A 25,417-nucleotide genomic window follows, 5' to 3' on the forward strand; every position below is an offset into this window, starting at 1 on the left:
AGAGGACTGGAAAATCGCCAGTGTAAACACTCCCCCCCGCCCCCTCCCCCACCATTTAAGAACGGAGTAAGGCAAAAGTTGGGAAATTATTGGCTGATTAACCTGACCTCTACTGTTGGAAAGATTTTGGAATCCATTGTGAAGGATGAGATTTCTGAATAATTAGAAGTGCTTGGGAAAATAGGGCAAAGTCAGTATGTTATCATCAAAGGGAGGTTGTGCCTGACAAATCTGTTAGAATTCTTTGCGAAGGTAACAAACAGGTTAGACCAAGGAGAGCCAATGGATGTCATCTATCTGGACTTTAAGAAGGCCTTTGATAGGGTGCACAGGAGGCTGCTGAGTAAAATAAGGGCCCAAGGTGTTAGACAAAAGGTACTAGCATGGATAGAAGATTGGGTGTCTGGCAGAAAGCAGAGAGTCCTTCTCAGGGTGGAAGCCAGTGACCAGTGGTTTTCCGCAAGAGTCAATATTGGGACTACAACTTTTCACTTTATGCATTAATGATCTAAATGAAAGAATTGAGGGCATTCTGGCTTAATTTGCAGGTAATACAAAAATAGGTAGAGGGATAGGTATTATTGAGTAAGTGTGGAAGCTGCAGAAAGTTTTGTGCAGGTTAGGAGAGTGGGCAAAGAAGTGGCAGATGAAATACAATGTGGGAAAGTGTGAGGTCATGCACTTTGGTAAGAAGAATAGAGGCATTGACTACTTTATAAATGGGAATAAAATTCATAAATCTGAAGTGCAAAGGGACTTGGGAGTAGACTTTCAGGTTGGTTGATAGTTAGGAAAGTAAATACACTGTTATCATTCGTCTTGAGGGGACTTGAATATACAAGCAGGGATGTACTTCTGAGGATTTAATAACACTCTGTGCAGAACACAATAGAGTATTGTGAATAATTTCAAATTCCATACCTCAAGTAGGATGTACTGGCCCTGGAACAGCTCCAGAGGAGTTTCACAAGAATAGCCCCAGGAATGAAAGGCTTACCATATGAGAAATGTTTGAGGAATCTGTGACCGTACTTGATGGAGTTTAGAAGGATGAGGGAGGATATGATTGAAAGTTATAGAAAATTGAATGGCCTGAACAGTGTGGACTTTGGGAAGATGTTTCCGTTGGCAGGAGACTTGAGGACCCGTTGGCAGGAGACGTGAAGACCCGTTGGCACACCTTTGGAGTAAAGGGAGATAAGGAGAGACTTCTTTAGCCAGAGAGTGGTGAATCTGTTGCCACAGACGGCTGTGAATGTCAGGCCATTGAGTATATTTAAAACAGAGAGAGATAAGTCTTTGATTGTCAAGGGGATCAAAGGTTACAGGGAAAAAGCGGAAAAATTGTGTTGAAAACCTTATCAGCCATAATCAAATGGGCTGAACTTCTGCTCCAATCTCTTATAGTCTTCTGGTCTTATTTCCTTTGAACTTAGTCCTGCATTCTGGCTTTAACAGCCACTGCACTGTTTTTCTGAGGCCTTATCTCACCAGGGCTACTGAGGTGAATGCATAGTGGAGTCATTCAATGTTTTGAACAAGCTAGGAAGTGACTACAGTACAAAAAGTACTTAATGGACAGTGAAGTCATTTGAAACTAGAAATCCATGGAGGTTTACTACGGAAAATGTATTTTGAGTTTACTAGCTGAAAACCCTTTAGTAAATTTGAAAAAGATTAGCATCATAATTCCTGTGACTTGAAATCAATCAAAGATAGTTGATCATTTGCATCATTGTACCTTGTGCAAAGGCTTTGAAATAGAGACAAGCTGTCTGCAAAGACACTGGGGACATTTAAATGGAAGGACTACAAATAGGGATCACCCATTCAGTAAAATCTGGAATTTTAAAAAGCCAGCATAACCGTAGTTGTGTAATCACTGTTACTGATATATAAACCCATTTAATTCATTCATGTCCTTACTCTTTCTGGCCTGCATATGTCTTCAGATCCACCTTTAGCTGCCCTTTTGGGCAATTAGGAATAGGCAATGAATGCTGGCCTAGCCAGTTATGCCCACATTCCCTGAACAAATTATAAAAACAATCTCCTACCCCATTAACAAAGCCTCCTGCCAATCACCTGGATTGGTGAGGAAAATCTATTAAATGTAGTCACTTAAATATTGAAATTTTGACAATGAAAGATATTTTCCCAGAGGTGTGCAGTCATGTCTGTTGAGCAACAAGAATCCACTAACCATGACTATTTTTGGGTCACAGGCCAATTGGAGAGGAGAAAGGTGTGACAAGTTAGCTACATTTTTCTCTCCAGACTTCAACAGCAACTAAGGTGCTGAAGAAACAATATCCCTGTAAAGGTATGTCTCACGTTTTCTCAATCTATTTTTACACATTTGAACCCTGTCTCTGTTTTAAAATCCACTTGGCATGGACAAAGGGATTTGAAAGAATCCAATGCAGCAGCTGCTATTTTCAAAAAAACTGATAAATCTTTTGTTCACATTTGAAACCATCAAACCCAGAAAGGCCACTGAGTTCCACCTGAAGCCAGTCAAGTGGCCAACCTTCAACATTGCTCTCTCACTTTACAGGACTTTAAATTACATAAACTATTCTCTGGGCCTGTAATTTATTTGTGCCTCTGTGAACTTTCTATGTTTTTTCATGAAACTTGGAGTGTTTTTAATATTTAATATCATATTTTAATTTTTTAAGAGTTAATCCCAGGCTTAGTTTAGTGATATTACAACTGTATCACATCTTCCCCTGATGTGAGTGATCAACCATTAATTGGAACATGACATCATTGTGCCGGCAACTCATTATGCCAGCACATTTATGTTGGAAGATCAGGATTTACCATGTCAGGAAAGGAAATCTTACCCACTATTGTTCACAATTGTTTCCACATTAGAAATAAAAGGGCCATTTGATTTATTTATCATATAACAATAGTCAGTAGTAAAATTCAGTACACATTTATAAGTAACTCGGGCAGTTACTGGCTGGGTGGCACGGTGGCACGGTGGTTAGCATTGCTACCTCATAGTACCAGGGATCTGTGTTCAATTCCTGCCTCTGGCGACTGTCTGTGTGGAGTTTGCACATTCTCCCCATGTCTCATGGGTTTCCTCTCGATGCTCCAGTTCCTCCAACAATCCAAAGATGTGCAGGTCAGGTGAATTGGCCATGCTAAATTGCCTATAGTGTTAAGTGCATTAGGCAGGGGTAAATATAGGGGAGACAAATGAGTCTGGGTAGGTTACTCTTCCTTCGGAGGGTTGGTGTAGACTTGTTGGGCCGAAGGACCTGTTTGCATCCAATCAAATCATATTACTGCAAATTATAACCTGCATGTAAGGAAAAACCTATGGGCTTATGTGCTGCACAGAACACTGCGAATAATTGTGCTACAGCCTGCACAGGTTGGGTTCACCTTATTCATTCCAGTAGAGTGTATTATCCAAATTTGATCACTTATTGCCATGACTTTTTGTATTTTTATTTAGAAAAATATATTGAGTTTGGATTAACCAAATAATCTTCTATTTGCATCCTGTATTAAACTCGAAAATTCCAGGCGTTAAACATTCTACAGTAGTTTGGATTTTTAACTATCATTAGATATAAGTAAATCCAGAAAAGTTGGATCGACCTAAGTTTCTAGTATTGGCATTCATTGTTACTTGAATTTTGGTAAATCAGTACTATCTGAAACCAAGATCAAATTGTGTAACAATATATTTCTCGGTGTGCTTTATTTTCCATCTCAATTGTACATACCGAAAATATTAACAACAGTCATTTAGTGCCTGAACTGTGGAATTTTTAAGCAATTTTCTTACATAGGGAGTGAAATTCTATGCTCGGTTAGGAATTCTGCAAATGTGAAGCATGTTAAAGGTTGAAATTTTAACAGAAATTTAGCACAGTTTTCTTCAAGTTGCTAAAATTCTTGCAGAGAATTTGCAGGGGAGATATAATTATATCACTTAGCTAATCCACAGATCATGGTTAACACTTTTTGACATGAATTGACGGAATTAAAATTCTATTAATTAGTATCTGAAATTAAAACCTACTTTCAATGATAGTGAAATGATCATTAATTGTAAAAACCTAATGTCCTTTAGAGAAGGAAATCTGCTACCCTTGCCCAATCTGGCCTGCATGAAGCTACAGCAATATCATTGGTTCTAAGCTGTCATCAGTTCAAAGGGAGTTAGGGATGGGCAACAAAGTAGTATCCAAACCCCATGATAGAATTTTTAAAAATATAACCTCTTATGTAAATAACATTCCAAATCAAGAGAATGGAGTTCACTGAAAGTTGCAGTCACACTCTCAAAATCATAACAAAACAGAATAAAATAACAAAAAGAAGAATATTAGGGTTTGGGTGATGATTATAAATTGCTTATGTTTAACTCTTGCAATGTGTGACACAATGAGAGTCCTTCAGCAAAGTCATTGCATGGTGATGACTTCCAGGTATCTAATCTTATGTCTACACTTTAATACACCAATTATTGTAACTTTAGAACATTTATAAAACTAATTTGTGTTCATATTCAAAATTCTATGCATTGACCAGAAGTTTAAAAACATGAATAGATTTTCAAGGCATGCAACAAGATGAGACACTATCTAGGCCTTATTCTTGCAGTCCATTCCTTGATGCAGCCAGTAAGCCAGTAAGTAACTCTAGCAGATATTCTGCTGCAGTGCAATATCTCAGAGTTATTACCACAATGGGGGACTTGGTCACAGTTACTGTAATCAGGGAGGCATCTCCAGGCATGCAAACAATCACAGAAAAGTGGGAGCAGTGACTTAAATTATTCACCATTCAGTTTTACTGTGAGGGTATTGCATTCTATCTGCTGAGTTGTCCTAAATTGCAATAGATCTAATGTGTTGAGGCTTCCAGCCACCTGATTGCACAGCAGATGAACCTGGGACCCTTGTAGTTTAGTGACAGTCTCCCTATCTCTAAACCAAGTGACCTGGGTTCAAGTTCCACCCAGTCCATCTCTAAACAGGTTGATTAGAATCATAGAATCCCTACAGTGTGGAAACAGGCTCTTTGGCCCAACAGGTCTACACCGACCCTCTGAAGAGTAACCTACCCAGACCTATTCCCTTTACCCTATATTTACCCCTGACTAATGCACCCAACCTACACATCCCTGAACACTGTGGGGAATTTAGCATGGCCAATTCACCTAAACTGCACATCTTTAAACATGGTAGGAAACCAGAGCACCCGGTGGAAACCCACCCAGACACGGGGAGAATGTGCAAACTCCATACAGAGAGGCACCCAAGGGTGGAATCGAACCCAGGTGACTGGTACTGTGAGGCAGCAGTGCTAACAACTGAGCCACCATGTTGCCCCAAAATTAGAAAATAACCATAGCAGAAAGCCCTAGAAACTATACAAACATACAAAATAAGAGCTGAACAAAATATTTCAGTCCCTCAAACCTGCTCTGCCATTCAATAAAATTTGGCTGACCTGTTTATGTGTCGAATTTCACATTCCCATTTACCCTGTTAACCTTTGATTCCTTTGTTTAATACAAATTTATCTACCTCTGACTTAAATGTATTCAATGACTCTGCTTTCTGACGCAGAGAGTTCAAAAGTCTCACAAACCTCTGAAAGAAAAATGTATTTTTATATCTGTCCTGAAAGTGCAACCTCTAATGTTAAAACTACCTTCTATATCTGCACTCATCGTCAAGAGAAAATATCCTTTTTGTGTTCACCTTGTTAGGACTATGTAGGACCTTATATACTTCAATTACCCCATGGTAGGTAGAACATTAAGAAGCCTAACTGGTGCATTGTAATTTTAGCTTTATTACCATCCCCTTTGTGCCAAATGGTGCAACTTAAAATCAACCCAACATTTTTTATGACATTGTAGGGGCAGCGTTTTTCTTGCTTTATGACTTAATTGTCAAGTCAGAGTTTGGCCAGCACAGGGTCTCCCTAAATTGAAAGATCCCACTCCACATGTCAGTTAAGTTTTGGCACACAAATTGGATGAAATGCGTTCAGTCTCAACAGAGGCACTTGGCTCAAAAAGAAACCAGAAGTCAGACCAAAACCAGAAACTAGGCTCTTCAAAATGAAACTACCAAAATTTTGTTGGGAATTATGAAACTGCTTATTTTCTAAGAGAGTAATGATTCCCAGGATTTTTTTTCTCAGGGAGTAGAAGAGGCCAGTTACATTTCTGCTATATCTGGCATTAGGAGCCTCCAAATTTCTAACCTTCAAAGGCCCTGCCTGTGAATTCAACTTTCTGACTTTGGAAACTTCAGCCAAAAGACTTGAGCCCAGCTCACATATGTGCAGACTTGCTAGGCCATTGGGTTTAATATTTTGCTCCCCTTAGCATATATGTGTATGAGGTTACAGGTAGTAGGAGACTGTGCTGCTCTGGTTTACGAGTAACACAAAGGCGCTAAGTGCCACCAACTTTCACATTATCAGGCCGTAAAGTTCAGACATCAAAATCGTTAGTTGAGAAATGTGTGCATCAGTAGAATTAGGCTGTCAGTTTCGAGGAGAGGATTGTCAAAGCTCACAGGCTAGATATGGTTCTTGGGCAAAACCGAACTATTCCACTCTTCTTCCCATTAGATGGCTACTTGCAGCACTATCCGACTCTGAGCAGAGAGAATCTCAGCCCCCAGTGTGAATCGTATTCTTGCAGGTTCCATTGAGCGAGGCTGAGTGGTCATTTATTAATATCACTTGAATTATTGTAGATTTGCCTGACTATCGCTGATAAAACAATATTTTACGTGGTCATGTGTTGTGAAAATCGCCAACTAATCCAACGAATGAGTTTTCTTTTCCTATTTTCAATATGATTTTGAATTTCAGTAGGAATACTATGCTATTGTCTTTCAGACTCGCTCAGTCTCTCTTGATAACGTTTACAACATCTGTCTAACAGCATTAATTAAGAATGATGTGGATGTGCCGGTGTTGGACTGGGGTGGACAAAGTCACACGACACCAGGTTATAGTCCAACAAGTTTATTTGAAATCACAAGCTTTCGGAGCGCAACCCCTTTGTCAGGTTTAACAGAGCGCGATATGAAAGGAGATATTACATGTTTAATCTGGCTTGGATCTGGTGTTCTCTAAATAAAAGCTTTATAAAATAGAGAAGCTGGCATAGTGAATTGACATATTAAGGATTTTTGATTTGAATTCAATCCAAGCAGACAGGCGATTATTTGCTGTTTTCCACTCAGCAAGGTTCTCCTGTGAGGTTTTTTTTGTCGCCTCAATTCATTTCCTACTCACATACCACAAAATTACACCTTAATAAATTGACAACCTCATTCAAGAGAGAGAAGAAATCTTTTATTTATTATAACACTTTCACCACCACAAGACAGAGCGGAGCGCTCAACGGCCAATGAAGTATTTCAGAAATGTCGTCATTGTTGTTATGTGGGAGGTCAAATGGGATAAATGATTTGGAGATGCCGGTGTTGGACTAGGGTGTACAAAATTAAAAATCACACAACACCAGGTTATAGTGCAACAGGTTTATTTGGGAGCACTGGCTTTCGAAGCGCTGCTCCTTCATCAGGTGGGATAAAGGATGTCAAACCTACAAAGTTCACACTGACGCCATTTGAATTCCTAGCATGAAGCAGGATTTGAACTCTACCCCAGACTTGATTTGGGAGAGGCTAAGGGCCCAGTTTAACAAAGTATTCAATTTTCCACCATTGCTAGTGCACCAACAATCCTCTCGCCTTGAAAAGCATAAGTTGTCTTTTTTATAAGATGAAATTCATTTATAGAACCGGCTAACATTCACTTTGTAAAGAGAAAGTTTAAAGTGTTCAAACACTACCTTCAGAATAAAATATGTTCCACGCCATTGTCATAAATATTTTAGTTTACGTGTACTCAAAAGTTAAAAATCGACAATTCCAGGTTATAATCCAACAGGTTTACTTGGAAGCACGAGCGGCGTTCCAAGAGCTAGTGTTTCCAAATAAGCCTATTGGACTATAACCTGGTTTTGTGCGATTTTTAACATTGTCCACCCCGATCCAACACCGACACCTGCAAGTCATGTACTCAGAAGCTCCGACTTTCCTCACTCACTCCAGTATTCAATAACGGAGAAAATGGGTTGGTTTAAGGTTTTGATTGGATCTTCCTAAATCCTTCAATTCCCTTGGATATCAAAACATGTCCAGTTACTTAAATGTATCGTTTCAGTGCAATGCTCGTTACCAAAATACCGGCTGCACTGAGAAGAAAGCACAATAACATTCCGTGTATTTAAACACCAGGCTGTAAGTTTTCCAGATGTTTAGCTCAATGTTAATTGTTAGTGAAAACACCAGTCAATACAACAGTCTCCATGAAACAAATTATGCCTCTGAGCGCGTGTTTTGTTTTTGATAGGCGTTTGCCTGTTCACAATCTTTTGGCTTTATTTTAATTGGAAATCTCTGTAATTCATAAAAGGCGTAGGTCGGCAAAACATTGTTTTTTTTCTAAATACAGAACGTAAGCGATATAATAAGTGGAAGTTGAAATTCCCATGAGAGAAACGAGTTGAGATTTGTATTTCGCTCTCAACAATTATATAAACATTGCAGTCGCCTGCTTTATATCACAATTTGATTTCATGTTCACCTCTCGGAATTCTAATAGTGTGATTAGAATAAATGTTGCAACCAACATTAAATTGTATCGTTTCACCAGGTTATAAACCCCGACCTGTCTCTAGGCAAGCTCCGCTGTTGCAAATTACAGAAGCCAGCAGCACAGCTTTTATTTTCGAACAGATAAATTCGCATCAATTTATGAAGTACTTCAATAAATAAACGGAGTTTAAGCTTGTCGTTTCTAACAAGTTTTGTGTAAGTACGACAGGTTTAAGACTTTTATTTTACAGTTCGGATCAACCCTATTTCAGTTATAGCGACACATCCCCTTTGAACCTTCCCTGCTGTTCATGCGGGTCCAGTCAAACTGTTAACAAATATCAAATAGTTTTGTTCAGCAGTGCGGGAAACAGTACATTTTTAATAGAGAGACGAGTGAACAAAACGAAATTATTTTTCCACTGTCCTATAGAGCATCACCAAACAGATTTACATCAGACACGGATCATTTTCGCCACATTAGGAGGGTCTGAGCAAAACCGAAAATGAATTATAGAAATATAAACAAGGACCTTTCAGTCTTTGTCTCGGCCCATTCTGGACCGCGTGCTGCTGACTAGCTGTAGGTAAAATAATCAATGTTTTTATTGAGAGTAGAATTATTTGAATATTCGAGAGTATATTGCCAATAAATATTGTGAAAATGCCGGAAGCATTCCTAGTTTGATTTATTGAACGACAGACCCGAATGTCATGTTCAAACGTGCGTTTAAAGTTTTACACTGCGGTATAGGTTTGTTCGACAAAACATTGAAATTGGTCAGATCACACACTGTCAGGTCACGGTTAGACCAGATTAATGTGCAGTTCAAGGTCTTTAATGTAGACAAGCTGTTAGTTGGGGCGGTAGATCAAGGCTGAGAAACGGGCAACCAGATCTTATTTAAGAATTAGAGATCTGAATTTTTCAGTATGCCGCGTCATTATAAATGATGAACATCGAATATTTATCAGGAAAATGGAATGAAATTCTGTTCAGCGCAGCATTCAAATTCCCTTAACAAATTCATCTAACATAAATCAATGTTAGCGAGAGTAATTAGAAGATTATTGCAAAATTTGAACACGCCACCCTATCATAGTGCGTTTGCCAACTGCGACAGGATTCGTGTACACTTTCATCTCTGATTTCCCAGAGACATTAAAAAATTAAGCCATTAAATTGTTTCCATAGTGTTAAATTTGTGGCTACGATTGGCGTCATAAGAGTTTTTTTTATCTCTGTATTGTGACCCAGGCAACAGGTACACCCCACATAAATCAAATGAAAAGGAATTACACGGTGTAACTACGTGTAGATTTTCTTTCATTTCATTGTTACTCTTGTATGAAATGATTTATCTACCACACGCCTATGCACACCCCATCTCCGATTAATTTGAAGTCGCCCTATAAGAACATTTGGCTCCATGAAGGAAGATGATTTAAAATACACTAAATTAACGTTTGCCTCCAATAAGTAGTTTCCAAAATTTATCCCAAGGTGTAACAAAACATTGAACATGGAGGATTCGGGAATAAAAAGAGGAAAACTTTCATCGTTTACAATATGTGAGTAACAGCAGTTTGCCACGGCTGGCTGCTAGTTGCAATGAATTGACAGAGGGGAAGCGCCGGTATATAATTTTGATGTGGAGATGCTGGTGTTGGAGTGGGGTGTAGAAAGGTAAAACTCACACAACACCAGGTTCTAGCTCAACAGGTTTATTTGGAAGCACGAGCAGTGCTTCGAAAGCTCGTGCTTCCAAATAAACCTTTTGGACTATAACCTGGTGTTGTGTGATTTTTAACTATATAATTTTGAAGTTGTCTCAAATGTGTATTTCTAACCAAGGAGAATCTTTGGAACAACTCCGATGCGGCAGCAGGGATCTCTGTTAGAAATAAGTCCTTTGTTGTTTCACAATCACAAATCTTGACTAAGTTTCACATATGCCAAACACAGACTACTTTCAAAATGTCTGGTACAGTGTAGTGCAGAGAACGTTCTTTGTCACCTGTTGGACCTCTAGGTTAAATATCTTGTCTGCTTTTTGGTGAAAATATCAAGGGTTGATTAGAAAATGACACCTCCCCCACTTCTTAAAAATCTGTAATTAAAAATTCCCGAAGCAAACAACAAAAACTGAAGTACAATCCTGTTTGAATGTATTTGGCAGATAATGTAAACTAGATCCTGTTTATTGCAACTTAACCCTTACATTTGCTTGTGTTTTTTTTAAGAAAGCAACATTAGACATATTCTGATGCGGGAGTTGTAATATTTGTGTCACTTCTTAATATTTGTTTAAAACCTCATCTGCCAATGTTTATATTCAGGAAATTTGAAAGCTGCTGGAGCACTGACTAGCGTGTTGGAAATTGGTAACTGTGGTGATTAGGGCAAGAGGCTGACGTCAGATACCAGGGAGTCAACACACACCGAGCACTATTATTTCTCGTCAAAATGTGTTTGCTCATTAAACTCATATTGAACTCTGATTTCTATAGTTTATAGTTATCTATAAACCATCCATAATATTCACCGGTGTCTATATAATGTAAATGTTAAATATAAAGAAACATACATCCTAACGTTTTATTTGAATCTTCACCTATTATTGATTTCAGTGGCCGGGTCCCTTTTCATAAAGATGTGTAAACCTCCTATTGTCTGCAATGAATGCTTTCCTATCTTTATTTAAAAGAAGTGGCGGAGCGGTCTCTTTGATTATATGGTTATCTTCGTTTACAACAATTATTGTGGCTACTACTTTATGCTGAAGATAATTTAGCAATTTCCAACTTATAGGTGTGGGGTTTGATGACTGATAATGACCAAAAACAAGATTATCACGTGATTCCTAAATTAATATGGTACAATGGGGGAAAAAAACATGAATGTAGAGCCGCAAATGACATCCGCTATTAACGTTATTTTTGAAATACTAAAGCCCATTGTGATGTGCCCTGTCTTAAATATGGTTACTTAACAATATTTTATGCATTTGTACAGACAGGCCTAGTCATTTATGGTGTTGGCAATCACCAGAGTCCATATTAAACTTGTTTTTAAATAAAAAACACAACTTGTTAACATTTCAGGCTCACGTATATTTTCACTCTTACGACATGCATAAGATAACAAACGACAAAATACAGATCAAGTTAGTAGCAAGGGCTTTCATTTGTCTCTATTAACTTTAAATACACTCACCGTCTTTTCATTAAACCATTAGTCTATTAATCACGGACGTTAATCAATAATTTACAATAAAATACAGTTTCAGATTTTGCTTCTTTGAAATTATTATACTATAATAAAAGCTATACATCAGAACATCTGGAGTTTGGCGGCACAGATTCAAAACGATATACACTTCTCATACAAGACCAGACACTGAACAATTGCCATTCAGGACGTACCTTACAGAGCTAGAACGGGAAACATGAACACCAAATACTTTTCTTTTATCCTTCAGGAAAAACCAAATTCTTTTTTTAAAAAAAGCTTTTGTTGATGTTGTTGTCTGACTTACCTAAGCTGCAATTCAAAAATATCCAAAATCCTGCTGTTCTACTTAACAGGTCAAACGATAATCGATTTTTTTTTGTAAACTAAGTTGTTTGGGATGTGTACCAACTCGCATACAGTAGTTACCAGGGCTGTGAAACTGTGATGTCTAGTATTTAAAGGGCTGCAGTATGGTCGCTTTAAAACTGACGTGAGAGTTGACAATTTCATCACAATTTAACGTATGGATCGTGGATAGGTTGATTCTGCCTTTTACAAATTAATCTAAACTGATCGAATTGGGAATTGATCATTTTTATGTATGCTACGTGAATGTTAATTTTCAATATTTTTAAATTCAGCCTCACGGGTCAACAATTAAAATGCCGTTTCCTGAAGATTTCTGTCAGTCCATTATTTTTTTGTCCATCGTTTCTCTTTTGCCGTTTCTGGAGTAGGGCTCGAAAGCGGAAGAGCTCAAGTATCTAGCGGACAATTCCTGCAAGTTCCCCGTCAATGACCCGGTTACAGTTATGGGCGAGGCGAGCCTGGTGCTTACAGTCCCGAGAAGAGACGGTACCGGCATATTAAAAACATTGTGTCCGGGATGGGTGGTGGTCAGCGTCGGTGCCCCTGATGTTCCCGCAGTGAGTGACGAGGTGCCCAGTGTGGTGCCAAGGCCCACTACGGGGGCACACAGAGCTGAGCCCAGAGTGCTGGAGGAGCAGGGCAGGAGACCAGATAAACCCGGCGGGGACAGCAGCCTCCCTTGTTCAAGGAGCCGTAACACGCTGCATGTTGCCGCCGTCTCGGAAGCGGTTGAGCGAACATCAGAATCCTTCCCTTGATCCTTTTTCTGCTTCGTGCGTCGGTTTTGGAACCAGACTTTCACCTGTTTTTATAACACACAGTGCATTACATGAATACACACCAGTATAACGTAACCTTAGCTTTTATTCCCCATATTCGATTTAGGCCAATGCTTCAAAATAGGCTTGTGTCTTCCATTAACCTGAAAATGGCCATCCTAGATTACATTATTGTAAACTGAATAAAAATGAAAGTTTAAGACTAAATGCAAACCTGGGAATGCTAACAATTGTTTTTCAAATGTTGCTTATAACACACCATTACATAAAGAAGATAAGTTATGTAGGACTTAGTTAAGCCTCCGATCTGTTATTCAGTGCATCTGAACATTTGGAATATTAGAGTCGTTTTGATAACTCAATATGGTCGGAAAACTGAATATGCTCATTTCACATTTTTACTGCTCTTCGGTAACAACCAGCTACCGCCAACCATTCACCTTCATGATGGTGACTTGGATATCTCAACATTGATTCTGAGCACAACGCGCCCTACAAATATATTGACTATGCTGTAACACTCTGAATAATTCTCCAATGGATAAATTAAAGACGATGTTACAAAACGGAAGTTTCTAAACTTACATGAAACAACAGTTTAAGTTTGTATTCCAGTAACCATAGTTCGAAAAAAATGCTAGTCTTTCCGATTCTTCACAGAAATAATTTGGTGCAACAGCCCTAGATTTCCTCCACCTTAAAATACTGGGAAAACCCGCTTGATGATAACTAATTGCATTTCGAATCCAATTCTTTAAAAAAAAACTTAATTCAATTATCTGAACGGAGTACATTGCAAATGTACACGTGTTTTATGGAGAGGTGAATCTCTTCCCAAACAGATAATCTGAAAGCACTCAGTATTATTCCATATTTTAAGAGTTATCAATTTTATTGGTTAACATGGGCCACACATTTTAAGATGCCTAAGAAACCACTCAGAGTTATTCGTGGTTGGTTTAATAATGACTAAATCAAGTTTGTGTTCAACTAAATTGCAGTAATTCTTGCAAGCGCTGTGGATTCAGATAGCATGAACACATCACATTAAAAAACGAATTACTGATACAGGAGGTAACATATATTTATTGCAATATATCCAATCCGAACCTTCAGGAAAGCGAGTGCAACAACAAATAACTACAAGGCTTTGCAATGAGACGTTTGTGAATTACTGTCTGTCTACCTGAGTTTCAGACAAGTTGAGCTGTCGAGCCAGTTCCGTTCTCTCGCGTCCCACAACGTATTGACAACGCTGGAACTCCATTTCCAAGCGGTACAGCTGCTCCGCGGTGAAAGACGTTCGGGTGCGTTTGGGCCGATCAAGGTCCAACCCTTTAGGTAGAATGATTTCTCTTATGGATCCCTTGGCATCTGCAGGATGGAAATGCAGCTATTCGTTACTTCTCAAACAATGCAACAACTATTTCCATTTATAGAACTTCCTCAGGATAATAAATAGCTAAAGCAAACTATATAAGTAGCAAGCCTTCCCAAATAGACATCGATTATGGCAGTCGAAGATTACAAGCTACATTCCAAACATAGTGGTATAAGGTCCCACCTTTGTTCTATAACGCGTTATGTATTGCTTTGTTGAATAGGGTTAAATCTGGCAGTTTATATTTGCTTGGAAATCGAAATGGAATCAAATACAGTTGCATTTGGAGATCCATTTTGAAAAATATCCAACAAAAATATAGACATTTTATAGGGCAACGATTTTTGAAATAAACTGTCGGTCACTTGGCTTCTAAGTTATTTGTAAACCTTATTACATATCTTTGGCTGCGTTACATCACCTCACGTGCTTCGCTTAGTTGTGTATACTGCCAAATTTCACTCAAAGAAAAACGTACAGATGATTCATAGCGGAAAAAAGGACTTGTCTTATTTTAGTGAAATGATAAAATGACTGTTAAACTAGAACGCGCAGCCTGTTTTGTGAACGTATTACGATTTTAGGATTTACCTTTGTTTAATAATCATGATACGCGATTAAAACGACCAAAGGGTGTACCTGAGCAAAGCAGAACTCTCAGTACAGTAACACAGTTATTACTGGAAAATATACCTAGCTGCACACGAGGTTAGTATGACAAACAAACTTTGGTTTGCAAAAAGTAAAAGCACAGTCATACTTCCAATGAAATCGCGAGAAAACCTAGATCATGTCGAGTAAAGAATTGTTTCTGAAACTCACGGTGTCCGTGACTGGAAACATGGGACCAGAAGTGATTGCATTTCAGTTTATATTGGTTACATTTACATTGGTTACATTTACAGTGGTTACATTTACAGTGGTTACATTTCAGAACACTTCGGTTCTGGGAAAGTTAGTTGTGACTGCAATTGAGCCGGGAACCAATCGGACATACAAGGATTAGAATAAATTTCTGAGAGGAACTGAATTTCTTGAATAAAACTCGAAAATCCAAACTATAATTGCTGCAAATGTGATCTGCAGACCTCATTTTTTACTTATAATTGCTGAACGACGAAAAAGCGTTTTTAAAGTATAATATCTAATTAAATATATATCTGATTTCCCTTCACCTTGCCTCGTTAATTTTAAACATGGTGTCATTAGTAACTACCATTAAAAAAACAGTAAAAGTGTTTTCTACGTTATTGGAAGCATAAATAACCCCACAGCAGTTAATCAGGACAATGTCCACTGTATTAATAGGTTAATACATAATAGAACTTCAAGTGAACTTTTTGAGTAAGAATTCGGTACCAAGAAGGAGTCAGAATTGTAAACACAAGCAATAATTACAACCCTTCAATATTATGGGAAGTGAATTAAATTCACAATTCTTCTCAATTCTTTCACGTTTTCAAATGAGGAAAATGGACAATTGTCCTCAATTTTCTACAATGAAGGCAAACCAATGAGTTTGCAAACAATGAAAATCACTTGTCGGCTTATCTATATGCATATGCATTGTGACCAGCACATTCCATGAATTCCAGAATCTCCCATGATATTAGTAAGTTATATAAATATACCCTAAACTCAAGCGACGCCAAATGCAGATGGCCCACAATTAATTTTGACTTCAAGAAAGCAATAGATTTTTTTTCAAAAATCGAGCTGCAGGCTAGTTGCTCGCAAGGATGCCAATTTTATGAAAGACTTGCCGTTTAGTTTGAGCGAAATATATTTCCACAAGACAATGTACATTCACAAACTGTATCAACATTAACTCGGTTCAGTCCTAGAATTGGAGTGCGTGTAGTTAAGAGGCTGTGAACTTCATTGGTGGCTACCTTTTTCATGAAGAGAGTGCTAATATTTGTAGCTTTTATATGGTAAGTTACAAGGTGTTGATTTGAGCCCGAGTCACAGAGCCATTGTAGACGTAATGAAGAAGATCCTGTCCTGGGGATGCCAATCTTTGGCCTTGTTAGGAAGGGAAATCATATTTAATCTGTCTCCCATGAATTGTCTGAATTCACCTACTCGCCAGTGGTACACCTCTAACTTCCTCATCATTACTTTTTTTAATATCGCGTATTTTTAATTAGTACAAAATACTTCCTCAAAATTGAAATATTTAGATGGAAACAAGTACAAGCTAAACAGAAACAGCGCAAAGACAGCTCGGCTGGCTAAAGGCAGTAATACATGGAGTGGGGGTTGGTGCAGGAATCAGAGCCCCGAGCAGAGACATTTTTTAAAAAATAAGGTAAATTACTGAAAGGAAATGTCATTCCTTTTGTTTTTGAAGAGGTTATCAGTGATCTCGTACAGTTTCCTGATGCAAACACTCGCCCTTGCACTAGGAAGGCTTCAGAAATGTAACCAGAAATAAGGAAAAAGACGAAGCAAATTGCCTCCAATATAAAAAATAAACTGTTCCATGCTCCTGGTGAGGCTTACAGTAAGCGGCAGATCATGCTATCATTTTTCTAAAAGGTACATAACAACGTGGTGTTAAACGTAAAATAGTATTTTGCATCGTGCATAGGAAGCTCAAGCTGGGCCAGAGCAGTGGGACAAGTCCGTTTAAAACTGAACAACAACAGACAGACAGACACAGAGAATGTAAACGCGCTCACCTCTTACAAGAATTCGTCTACAATAGTCCGGGTCACTACTACTGGATTTTGTTTTATTGCAGTCATCGGAGACTGCAGAAGCTGAGAAAGTCTCCTGCTGGTCCTGCATCAAACAATTCCGGAGGTTTCCGTGAGAATCCCGTGAATTCGAGCTGGTTTCTTTCCCTTCTCGGAGTCCATTCTTCAAACCTTTGCTCGACTCCGCTTCCATTATTGGCTCTCGATTGCATCTGACTTCCATTGAGGAATATTAGTGAAACGTAGTGCAAAAAAAATGAAGCCACAATATTTGTGGGGTTTTTTTGTGAGGGGGGGGGGGGGGGTGGTGGTGGTGGGTGGTGGGTGGGGAGGGAGGGGAGGGGGTATTGCACAAATTATTGTCCCAGCTGCTGTTAAAGTTCGCTTTCTGAACGAGGGTGGTTTCCGACTGTTCGATTGAAACACTGCTTTCGCCGATGGCCGTGCTTTTATGGTTGTCCGGCTTCAAATGCCAAATGATCAACACTCTGCTACATAGTGCTTTAAGCTGTAGACTTCCACATTTACTGTTGTGGGAGATCTACAAATACCAGGCACATAGTACGTACACACTTGTCGTTTCAATTGATTATGGGTAATTTTACGGTCCGACATTTACGTTACTCCATGAATACACAGACTTGTTTGGATTATATATCAGATCTTAATAGATGGTTTCTGTGCTCGCCCTCAGTCAGGCAGCTAAATACGCTAAACTGACTGGTCTCAAATGCGAAAAAATACACTTGTCAGAGAGTTAAGAGTTTGAGGAAAGTTCTGAGCAGTTTTCATGGTGTAATATTAACGCCGCAAGCAGCCATCTCTAAAGCCTGAACTCCTTTGAGCTTGGTGTCCCTTGAACTGAACGTTCAGAGCAGTGAGACTGAGTCACCTTTAGGACTACCCAGAGAGAGAGAGAGAGAGAGAAAAGTCTATTCAAAATATATCCACAGGAAACAGCCAGTCCGGAAAATCCTAACTAAAGATTCTCTAAATGAAAAGTTTCACCTCAGTTATTTCATTGTCAGGGCAACAATATACTGGGTACCTCGAATGGACAATAATCCAATAAGACCATTGATTATCCGACAATGAATCAATTCAAGTAAATGGATGGCTGCTTGAAGCACGCTCCAGTCCTCCTTGTCACCTCGTGGGGCAGAAGCCCTCTTCACGCTGCTCTCCGCATTCATTCTTTTATGGGAAATGGGGGAAAGAGTGAAAGATGGCAATTATCTAATTGGACTATTAACAAACAATTCGCCGAGTGTGGCTTGCATGGTCGTGTTTCGTAGGGCGGGGTGAAAGGCCACATGTCGGACTCAATCCATTCACAGGAAGCCGGGGCCGCTTCAGGAGCTCCAATGGAGGTCTCCTCCGCCCGTAGCTCCCGCAATACAAGCGCTGCCCACCGAAAGGAGGACTGCCCGCGATCACCATGGTGCTGCTGCCCCTCTCAAAAGAAATCCACTCCCGGTGTCTTTAAAACAAACCCCCACAAAGATCGATCCCTCACTGTTCTTTCATTCCTTACTCCAGCAGATACCTTCAATAATTTTTCTCTCCACTTGTCTCTAGTTTGGGGCACGGAGCGAAAGGGGATTTATCATTGTTAGTCATTGTAATGAGAATGTATGATTACGGAAAAGGGGGGGGGGGGTGCGTGGAGGGGGAGGGGGACTAATGACCTTGAAAAATGAAACATTTTCGTCTCGTTTTTGCCAGCGCACGTTAATTGGAATTTACTGGGCTTTAACATTAAAATCAGCGAAGGCACGATTGAACGTCGGGGCTAAATCCTTCCTGGCCACCCTTTTGTGTATGGGCTATCAAATCAATTTGACAAAAGTTTTCATCCTCTGAATTGCAAAGTTGGATCGCGACCACTGCCGCAAGCGAGTCCGCTGCGGATTCGGCCTGATTTGGGTGGACCTTACTTACATACTGTCGCGTTGGCTGCGTTTTCTCGCAACAAGTAAAATCTCGCTAAAGTTCTTTGCTAAATCTACCGCCCCAAGCAAGACAATACGGCAGTGCGTTCTTGCAAATGGGAGGACGCAGCACTAATTGACTTTTCTCAATCAGAACAACCTTTTATTCCCCCTTTTAAAATAAATTAAAGCAAGATACTGTATTAACGATATACCTAATTCGGCTGCAAACTCCTGGGTTAATATAATACTGCTTGAATCCTCCCAGGATTCAGAATGTATTTGTCACCGTCAAAGGATGAATATCAGATTTGTAGGGACACAAAGCTTAACTCTTAATTCATTCACCTCCAAGCAAGCGTGTCACTATTTAACACAACACAACTGGAATCGCAGACAACTGCAAACACCTATGATTATGTGCCCGCTTTCAATACATAAGTACATTGTTTAAAAAAAATTCTCAGAGGCAGGCTGATAGATTCAAGGACGGAAAGGGCGTGTGGCATAGAAATTAATGAAGGCGAACACCAGCCGATTTGGCTGTGACCGTTTTGAGCGCAGTGTTTCTTCCTTTCGCACTATGTACGGTTTAAGGTCCCACTTGGGCTAGTTGACCACATGGATGAGGTACGACTACACACTGAAATAATTAGCATCGTCGTATTAATGGACAATTCGCACTACGCGAAAGACACAGGTATCACTCTTTTAACCAGATGGATAGCTCACATTTGATAAAAGTCTCCATGAAATCCAGCGAATGCCCTGACTGAGTTTATTATGTCAAAAACTCTAAAACATCAGTTCTAATTGAATTAACAACTTCTAGACGGCGCTCAACATTTATCTGTTCAAACTAGCAACGTTGCAAGGTTCAGTGAACTGTATTTAAACTCAGATCGGCAGCGTTATGTCAATTTTTGCTGATACAATTTTTTTAAACCAGATAGTCTTTAAACCCAAATACTGCTTTAAATGATTTGGGAACTTTCTTTGGTCCCTTCCCTTTAGTCTCCTGTCAGCTTACCAAGTACCACCTTATCCTCAAGTGGGCTTGGTAATTATTATAAATTATGCACATTTGTCTTTGTAATCACACCGTCCCGCGCCGGTCTTATTTGCAATCCCACAGATTTATAGATAGAAATGTGTAACACAATCTGATAGTTGCACTAATTGAAACAACGTGGAAAACTGAGGCAATCCCGAAAGTGAGTAACTTTTAGTTCCTCCACCCCATAAAGGGTAAGGAACCAAACTGTGACCTGTTTGTTATTCACCACATCAAAAAAAGTAGAAAATAATTTTCCGACCATAAAACTGTGAAGTACCCTCCTAAGTTCCTGCAATAGGAAATATTCCTAGTAGCTTTGTGTAGAGCTAAAGTACATTAAACGGGAAAAGAGCTGTTTTCATGTTCTGCATATTTAATTTTGTGCCTATCTTTATGTTAGTGTGTCATACATTGGTACACGACGTTGATTTTTAGTTATGGGGCAAACATTGAAAATAGTTTTTAATACATTACAACATGATGTTAACGACACTTTTCCTGCAAGTGTCTCCAAGTTATTTCAAAATAACAAAGTTAAAAATCACACAACACCAGGTTATAGCCCAACAGGTTTATTTGGAACCTGTTGGACTATAGCCTGGTGTTGTGTGATTTTTAACTTTGTACACCCCAGTCCAACACCAGCATCTCCAAATCAAAATAACAACAATGTATTATGAACAGTGCAACGTTGTTGACAGCCGATGGACCAAGTAGATGACCCTTTAAGGATAGAATTCAAATATCATCAAGTCAAATTCTGTCTGGAATTTCAAATGTATAAACACAACGCGGCAAAATGCAGCCCGTTAAACGAATCGGTTTTGTTCCATCTTGTTTGCAGATTTTTAACCATCAATGCAAGGTTCAAGTTTACGGACCTCTGTCTATATAAGTATGAATGCTGTTTTTCTTCACAGATATGTTGGAGTTTCAGAACATTTACTCAACCAAACACGATTTGTTACCAGCGATTTTGCAATTCAACGTTGAAGGAACAAAGACCAACATGTCTTTTGAATAATACCACAGGCACGTTTTCTCCCATATGTACTAATTCTCTGTGAACTTACTGTCCATCATTGCACTTGCCTACAAACATCTTTATTTGTGGTATTGGAATTAGAAAACTTTAAAATTGGAGCAAAATACATTATCAGTCAGAAACAAGAAACAAAAATGCACCACTTTTATCCCTAGGGCAATCATGAAACTCAAATTGTCTGACACTGCCGGCTTTCTTCAAGCTGGTCAATGTCGATTCTGTTGTAAATCAGCAGCGACATCCAGTGGATAATATTTGGACTAATAATCATTGACCCACCAACAAAGAATTAGAGATAAAAGCTACTGTTGGAGCAGCTCTTCAGTATTGCTCACCATGTCACACATTCAATCATACTTAAATACGGAACCAGTGAGCTTACCTTATTATCCTATGTCATGAAGTTTCATTTTGTAGAAAGATGAAACAATCTAAAAATTCATAGGCCTGAAAAGGGCAGCCTGCTTAAACCTGATTATTTTGTAGGGCAACTGTGAGCAATTAAAAATAGAGGGGCAATAGGGACAATTTCAGCTGTAGAGTAAATGTCATTATAATTTCAGTTGTGGTATAAACCAGTTTGTCAACATCACCTTTATTTTACTTCAGTTATCATTGTTACTTTAATTTCTGTTTGAACTAGTCTCCCTGGTAAAACCAGACTTGCATCTAATCCCATCATATTTGGACTCAGCTCAAAGTAGTTTAAACATGTGTGAATATTAGCAAATATAATACAAATACAGAGAAAAATGGTGAGTATTTGAAATTTCCCTTTAAAGTAGCATGATACACATTTTTCTAATTTTTTTCTTATCTATGAGTATAAATGATGCCTAGTTTGCCTACAGCTATTACAATTAGTGTGATTTCATTCATTAAATCCAACTCCTAGTAAAATCGCACAAACTTTGAAAATCATTTATGCCTGTTGCACTTTGCAATATTATTCCATTGTATGTAAAACTATTTTAATTATGTTATAGAGTCATAGAGTCATAGAGATATACAGCATGGAAACACACCCTTTGGTCTAACCTGTCCATGCTGACCAGCTATCCCAACCCAATCTAGTCCCACCTGCCAGCACCCGGCCCATATCCCTCCAAACTCTTCCTATTCATATACCCATCCAAATGTCTCTTAAATGTTGCAATTGTACCAGCCTCCTCCACTTCCTCTGGCAGCTCATTCCATACACATGCCATCCTCTGTGTGAAAACGTTGCCCTGTAGATCTCTTTTATATCTTTCCCCTCTCACCCTAAACCTATGCCCTCTAGTTCTGGACTTCCCCACCCCAGGGAAAAGACTTTGCCTATTTACCCTATCCATGCCACTCATAATTTTGTAAACCTCTATAAGGCCACCCCTCAGCCCTGGATGCTCCAGGGAAAACAGCCCCAGCCTGTTCAGCCTCTCCCCGTAGCACAAATCCTCCTATCCTGGCAACATCCTACTAAATCCTTTCTGAACCCTTTCAAGTTTCACAACATCTTTCTGATAGGAAGGAGACCAGAATTGCATGCAATATTCCAACAGTGGCCTAACCAATGTCCTGTACAGCTTCAACATGACCTCTGTACTCAATACCCTGACCAACAATGAAAAGCATTACCAAATGCCTTCTTCACTATCTTATCTACCTGCGACTCCACTTTCAAGGAGCTATGAATCTGCACTCCAAGGTCTCTTTGTTCAGCAACACTCCCTAGGACCTTACCATTAAGTGTATAAGTCCTGCTAAGATTTGCTTTCCCAAAATGCAGCACCTCGCATTTATCTGAATTAAACTCCATCTGCCACTTCTCAGCCCATTGGCCCATCTGGTCAAGATCCTGTTGTAATCTGAGGTAACCCGCTTTGCTGTCCACTACACCTCCAATTTTGGTGCCACCTGCAAACTTACTAACTGTACCTCTTATGCTCGCATCCAAATCATTTATGCAAATGACAAAAAATAGAGGACCCAGCACTGATCATTGTGGTCACAGACCTCCAGTCTGAAAAACAACCCTCCACCACCACCCTCTGTCTTCTACCCTTGAGCCAGTTCTGTATCCAAATGGTTAGTTCTCCTTGTATTCCATGTGATCTAACCTTGCTAATCAGTCTCCCATGGGGAACCTTGTCAAACGCCTTACTGAGGTCCATATAGATCACATCTACCACGCTGCCCTCATCAATCCTCTTTGTTACTTCTTCAAAAAGATCAATCAATTTTGTGAGACATGATTTCCCACACACAAAGCCATGTTGACTATCCCCAATCAGTCCTTGCCTTTCCAAATACATGTACATCCTGTCCCTCAGGATTCCCTCCAACAACTTGCCCACCACCAACACCAGGCTCACTGTTCTATAGTTCTCTGCTTCTTAAACAGCAGCACCATGTTAGCAACCTCCAGTCTTCTAGCACCTCACCTGTGACTATCGATGATACAAATATCTCAGCAAGAGGCCCAGCAATCACTTCTCTAGCTTCCCACAGAGTTCTAGGGTACACCTGATCAGATCCTGGGGATTTATCCACCTTTATGCATTTCAAGACATCCAGCACTTCCTCCTCTGTAATATGGACATTTTGCATGATGTCACCACCTGTTACCCTACTGTCTATATCTTCCATTTCCTTTTCCATAGTAAATACTGATGCAAAATACTCATTTAGTATCTCCCTTATTTTCTGCGGCTCCACACAAAGGCTTATGATGCAGAACTTATGATGCAGATACAAAGTTGTCAACTGGAATTTAACCCTTTTGTCATACGCTGTATATGTTAAGTGGTCACATTATTGAAGAAACATTTCAGAGAAACCCAATATTGAGAAATACAACTAAATGATTGGAGACATCTAATAGTTTGAGAGGTCAAGGGGAGACTGTGCTGGGAACAGCGATAGGTGAGCTGATTGTTGATGTGGACTTCAAGTGAATAGAATTGTTTCAATTCAATTCTACCAGAAGCAAGTCAACAATAACAACACTACTTGATTTGGAGATGCTGGTGTTGGACTGGCTGTACAAAATTAAAACTCACACAACACCAGGTTATAGTCCAACAGGTTTAATTAGAAACACACTATCATCTGATGAAGGAGCGTCGCTCCGAACACTAGTGTGCTTCCAATTAAATCTGTTGGACTCTAAGCTGGTGTTGTGTGATTTTTAACACTACTTGAAATTTGGTACTAATTTCAGTAATCTGGTAAATTCACTAATAAGTAAAGCTGGATATAGGAGGTCTTGTCATATTTATAGTGTAAATTTTAAGATATTTCTTTATCCATGCTGATATTGGCCTGTAGTACTGTTTTGAAACCAGCAGACATTATTACTGGACCAGTCAGATCCCAGGCTAAGATCTGGTTTGATGGATCATATTTTGTTTCTTTGGTCTTAGCGAGGTAGTTTTTTTCATTAAAACTCAAAACACACAATGCTGCAGATTCAGTTTATGATAGAACAGAAGTTTATTACTAATTATTATTATAACAAAATTAAGATGAGTTAGAATAACTAAACCAATTACATATCGCACAATTTAAAAAATTTTGACACATAGTAAAGTATAATCCTATTAATTTCAGAAGAATTCCCATATCCTTCACATCTATAGAGTTTAATTCAGTGGTGGCTTCAATTTCCTGTCTTGAGACTATGGTAGCTCCTTCCTTGATTTGAACAGAACTTAGAATTTCTCCCTATTACATAACTCTTTCAGGGTTTTTGCGAAACATTTCTAGTCTGGAACTTTTAAACTACATTTCTTACACTGGGGTAGCCTGTTTCTTAACCCTTTCTCAGGAGCAATTGTTTTACATATCCAGTTTCAACCAAGATTTCTGCCAAACTGAAACTAAAAAGCTTTCTTTCCGCTAAGCATACAGAACCTTCTCTCTAAAAGCCTGATGCACTATACTGTTTATTTTGTTCAAATGTAATCTCTTCCAAAGTAAAATAAAATTCCCCTGTCTCTCCAGGAATTCTATCTAATAGTGTACTTTAAAAAAAATGGTTGGAGTGCTACCACCTGAGAGCATGAGCTGGAGCAGGAAGATCTCTGAATTTAATTTATATGTTGAAAAAATTGTGTTCTTAAAAACCTAAAGAAAAGTCAAAAAATGTGCAAGTGTATCATTGAAGAACATATTTTTCAAAACCAAACTGATGGGTGGCATGGTGGCTAGCACTGCTTCCTCACAGCGCCAGAGACCTGGGTTCAATTCCTGCCTCAGGCAACTCTCTGTG

General features: G+C 39.1%; 1 protein-coding gene across 1 annotated transcript; it reads right to left on the reverse strand.

Annotated features, from left to right (window-relative positions):
• Nucleotides 1-12,586: 12,586 nt before the first annotated feature.
• vax1 (ventral anterior homeobox 1) lies at nucleotides 12,587-17,355 on the reverse strand. Its single transcript, XM_060842455.1, has 3 exons — nucleotides 17,115-17,355; nucleotides 14,236-14,423; nucleotides 12,587-13,072 (listed from the first exon to the last, which is right to left on the reverse strand). The coding sequence occupies exons 1-3, from the start codon at nucleotides 17,353-17,355 to the stop codon at nucleotides 12,587-12,589; spliced, it is 915 nt and encodes a 304-aa protein (XP_060698438.1).
• Between the last annotated feature and the right edge of the window lie 8,062 nt (nucleotides 17,356-25,417).

This window comes from Hemiscyllium ocellatum, chromosome 22 (assembly GCF_020745735.1).
Source record: "Hemiscyllium ocellatum isolate sHemOce1 chromosome 22, sHemOce1.pat.X.cur, whole genome shotgun sequence".
Lineage (NCBI taxonomy): Eukaryota > Metazoa > Chordata > Chondrichthyes > Orectolobiformes > Hemiscylliidae > Hemiscyllium > Hemiscyllium ocellatum.